Here is a 4615-nt window from a genome sequence, read left to right as displayed (position 1 = left end):
TTGCTCTGTTGGTGGAATTTTTTAATCTCAAGTGTTCTTTCTTCTCTAATATTCTTTGAGCCAGGGTCTCTAAAGTGGGTGTTTATAGAAACAGGAAAACAGCCTAGACATCCATAAGGAAAGAGTTCTAAAAGAGTTCACAACTGAGAGATGTTGCTGAAGGTTAAGGGAAGTGGTGGGTGGTATATGGCCCTCAAGCTCAAGTGTGATTCCTATATTTGTGAATTGCTCGAACACAAAAAATGAATGTGTCTACACTTGTTTTAATTATTCAACACTCTCTTCTTTTTCAAACTGTGTTCTATCTGCATAGTACCACAGAATCGAACAGGTAACTCCGAATTCTTCCTCCTGGGACTGTCAGATGATCCAGAGCTTCAACCTCTTCTGTTTGGGCTGTTCCTGGCCATGTACTTGGTGACCGTGCTGGGGAACCTGCTCATCATCCTGGCTGTCAGTTCTGACTCCCGTCTCCACACACCTATGTACTTCTTCCTTTCCAATTTGTCCCTGGCTGACATTAGTTTCAGCAGCACTGCAGTCCCCAAGATGCTGGCGAACCTCCAGACATACAGCAAGTCCATCACCTATGCAGGCTGCCTAACTCAGGTCACATTTTTCTCTCTATTTGCATGTTTGGAGAGTCTTCTTCTGGCTGTGATGGCCTATGACCGGTTGGTGGCCATTTGTCAGCCTCTACGCTACCTGGTCATTATGAACCCCCGCCTCTGTGGCTTGTGTGTCCTACTGTCATTCTTCATCAGCCTTTTGGACTCCCAGCTGCACTACTTGATGGTGTCACAGCTCACCTTCTGTGCATATGTGGAAATTCCTCATTTCTTTTGTGACCCTTCTCAACTCCTCAACCTTGCCTGTTCTGACACCTCCAACAATAACATATTGACATATTTTATTGGGGTCATCATTGGTGGTGTTCCACTCTCAGGAATCCTTTTCTCATATACACAAATCGTTTCCTCCATTCTGAAAGTCTCATCTTCAGGGGGGAAGTATAAGGCCTTCTCCACCTGTGGCTCTCACCTATCAGTTGTTTGCTTATTTTATGGAACAGGCCTTGGGGTGTACCTCAGTTCTGCTGTGTCATCTCCCCTGAGGAATGGTGCCATAGCCTCCGTGATGTACACTGTTGTCACTCCCATGCTGAACCCCTTCATCTACAGTCTGAGGAACAGAGACATCAAGAGTGCCCTATGGAGGGTGATCAGAAGAATAGCCTAATCTCAAGATCTCTGCCATCTTTTTTTGTTCTTAAAACTGAAAAAAGTGGCAAAATCAAATATTTGCAATAAAAAATTCTGAATCTTTAGTCACATAGTGTATATGTACCCACATGGTCCTCTGCTTATGCCTACACAGTTTTTCCTCTTAGAACAGCTGTAGTGGAACTGAAAACTTACTTATTTGGACTCCATACTTCAGTCATAGCTCATCCATGATTGCTTATAACATTTGGCCCCTTAACACCAGTACCAGCCAACTCTCAAGGAGCATCTTAGATCCAGAGCTCCCTGGTGATTTTAGGAAGCCTCTGATGGACTTCAACTTGGCTTGATTTTTCACTGCTCTCCCTTGCTACAAAGAGTTTGCCAAACCACACAGAGAGGGAACAGTACCTGCAAGACTGTCTTCACTTTAGACACCAGTCACAAGTTCAGGAATCCAGGGCCACCCTCACTTCAGACCAGTTGGACACAATTAAGGAAGTCCCTCACATTCAATAATTTGCTAGAATGACTCAAAGCAAGGGAATTCCTTCAGGTTCACCAGAAGGAGCCACAGAACTTAGGACAGTGCCAGACTTATGATTTCCTATAGCAAAAGAATATAAAATAAAGCTAATCAAAAGAAGATAGACATGGGGAAATATCTGAAAGTTCTTTTAGGTAAAGGTTCTTGTTATCCTATCCCCATGGGGTTCAGATCCATTACCTTCTCCTGGCAACAATGTGAGACAACACTCAGAATATTGCTAACCAGGTTGCACACCTGAGCTTCAGTGTCCAGAGGATTTATTGAGGTTTCATATCATTAGTGGAATAAATGGAATTATATCCCATTTTTTAAACTCATTCTCCAGCTTCCCTCCCCAGAATTTTGACTGACATCACTTAGCCTAAAGCACCAAGCCTTCATATACATGGACTCTTTCACACAGCCAAGTTTCACCTTCAGTCATCTCATTAGCATAAACTATCAAGTATATTTATGGGACCCACGACAAATAACAAATCCTTTCTGTCACTAGTTAAATTTCAAGTATTTCATGTTTACAAGTATGCTATGGTTTAAACTCAGATGACAGCAGTAACTGCGAGAGACAAGGTAGATAGATGATTGAACAACAAATCCAGAATAGCAACTGGAGTCTGTGACCTACAGGGTCAGTGGTGGTGGCAACATACTGTAGATGAAGAGACATCAAAAGCATTGCTTAACCCAGAAAATTCAAAATACCAAGGGCAAGCCAGAAAAAGTTAGATGTTAGCTTCCATGATTGAAAATCATGGTTCATCTTCCAGTTTCCAAACCCAAGCCTGTTTATAGACTCAAATCTTAGAGGTTAACTGGATGCAGTTCACCCCTTTCTGAGGCTAGCTGTTGGCATGGTGATTCCATTAGACTCGTTCCATTCTGGAGTAGGCAGCAATTCATGTTTAGCAAGGTGAATATTCATGCATTTATCTTTTCCTGACTACAGTGCCTGGGAAACACTACTATCCAAAGTTTTAAGACATCCAATTTCTTTGTGGTGAAGACGATATGGAACTGAACACGATGTATCAGAAGACCACAAGTCCTAACATATTCTGCATCACCTGAGCCTCTTAGCCTCACATACTTACAGTGGCAATTCTGTGACTCAATTATTGCTCTCTCGAATTGCATTGCAGTGTTCTGTCCTGGAACCATTCCTAAAGATATGTCCCCTTTTCAGCTAGTCACTATCTGGACTCTTATATTTGTGCCTCAGTGAATTTACCTGCAAAATTAGACTGTACTGAAAAACTTATTAGTACCTGATCAAATCTAATATTCTGAATGTGTTTTTTTCTATCTCTAGTGATACATTTTTACTACTTATTTTGGAAATGCACTAAGCAACAGTTCAATAATTTATCCATCAGTGTATTTTCTGTTACACGTATAATGTGATATGATGAAATCTGAGATGCAGGAAATAAACTCTGTGAGTACAATGTTTTTGTTTGTTTGTTTGTTTTTTCTGTTCTTCACAGCTGTATTCCAGACACAAAGGACAGCGTGGAACATCAGAAAGTCTCAATAAATATTGTTGAATGAGTTACTTTGATAAGAACCAGCAATGGTTTTCAATAAATTTCACTATGTCCTGATTCTTATTTAAGCCTTCCCAGTTGGTTCCTGAAGTGGCTGTTTTCCAGCTTCAGGACTAGAAATCAAACATGAGGTGCAGTAATACATAATAAAAAGAGGATATGAGGAGAGTAGAAATGAGAATAAGAGACGAGCCACCATAAGAGGTTGAGATAAAGTGTTAAAAAGCCATCATAACCAAAGTCACCTACAGAGAATGGATGACAAGCAAAATTCAATGTGATGGAGAGGTGGGATTTCTTTAGCCATCTGCTCCGACCCCTGTCAGCTTAGAATCCCAGGATGAGTGTTCCCCTTATTTGAGGGGAACAGAGCATTCTCCAAGAACTTTTCGTAGAGCCCTCTTGATGTCCCTGTTCCGCAGGCTGTAGATGAATGGGTTCAGCATTGGGGTGACTACAGTGTACATCACTGAGGCAATCATGCCCCTCCAGGAAGGTGCATCAGAACTGAGATACACACCAAGACCTGTCCCATAGAATAGAGAAACTGTGGATAGGTGAGACCCACAGGTAGAAAAGGCTTTATATTTCCCATCTGCTGATGGGATTCTCAGGATTGAGGAGACAATTCGAATGTAGGAGAAAAGAATCCCTGAGAAGGGAACAATGCCAAGAAAGCCAGTTACCATATAGAACACAATGTAATTGATGAGTGTGTCTGAGCAGGCTAGTGTGAGGGCCTGAGCAAGTTCACAGTAAAAGTGTGAAATCTCCCAGTTGGTACAGAAAGACAGGCGCAATGTCAAAAGACTCTGGGTCAGAGAGTATGTTACACTGATGAACCAGGACATGAGAACCAGCAGGCCACAGAGGTGGGGGTTCATGATGAGTGCGTAGTGTAAGGGGTGACAGATGGCCACAAACCGGTCATAGGCCATCATTGTGAGGAGAAAAGTGTCCATACCTCCAAACACCATAAAAAAACACATCTGAGTGATGCAGCCTGCATAGGTGATGGCTTTGTTCTGTGTCTGGATGTTCACCAGCATCTTTGGGATGGTGGTGGAGGTGAAACAGATGTCAGCCAAGGACAGGTTGGAGAGGAAGAAGTACATGGGGGTGTGGAGGTGGGAGTCAGAGGTGATGGCCAGGATGATGAGCAGGTTTCCCAACACAGTGATCAGGTACATGGACAGGAACAGACAGAATAAGATGGGTTGATGCTCTGAGTCTTGGGAAAATCCCAGAAGTATAAAATATGACACTCTTGTTTGATTTCCTGTTTCCATGCTGCTGAC

At 42.5% G+C, this 4615-nt stretch overlaps 2 protein-coding genes across 2 annotated transcripts; one reads left to right on the top strand and one right to left on the bottom strand.

The window, feature by feature from the left end:
* The first annotated feature begins 393 nt into the window (after nucleotides 1-393).
* Nucleotides 394-1239, top strand: LOC118984605 (olfactory receptor 18-like). Its single transcript, XM_037042747.1, has one exon. It carries the CDS (start codon nucleotides 409-411, stop codon nucleotides 1237-1239), a length of 831 nt encoding a protein of 276 aa, XP_036898642.1. The 5' UTR covers nucleotides 394-408.
* A 2431-nt stretch (nucleotides 1240-3670) lies between these two features.
* Nucleotides 3671-4615, bottom strand: LOC118984645 (olfactory receptor 7C1-like). The gene has a single exon (XM_037042781.1). The coding sequence runs from the start codon at nucleotides 4604-4606 to the stop codon at nucleotides 3671-3673; it is 936 nt and encodes a 311-aa protein (XP_036898676.1). The 5' UTR covers nucleotides 4607-4615.

The sequence above is a fragment of the Sturnira hondurensis genome, unplaced genomic scaffold (assembly GCF_014824575.4).
Source record: "Sturnira hondurensis isolate 20B ecotype Veracruz unplaced genomic scaffold, ASM1482457v3 Scaffold0003693, whole genome shotgun sequence".
Lineage (NCBI taxonomy): Eukaryota > Metazoa > Chordata > Mammalia > Chiroptera > Phyllostomidae > Sturnira > Sturnira hondurensis.
The sequence above is the reverse complement of the archived record's forward strand: the minus strand, read 5'-3'. Positions and strand labels throughout refer to the sequence as shown.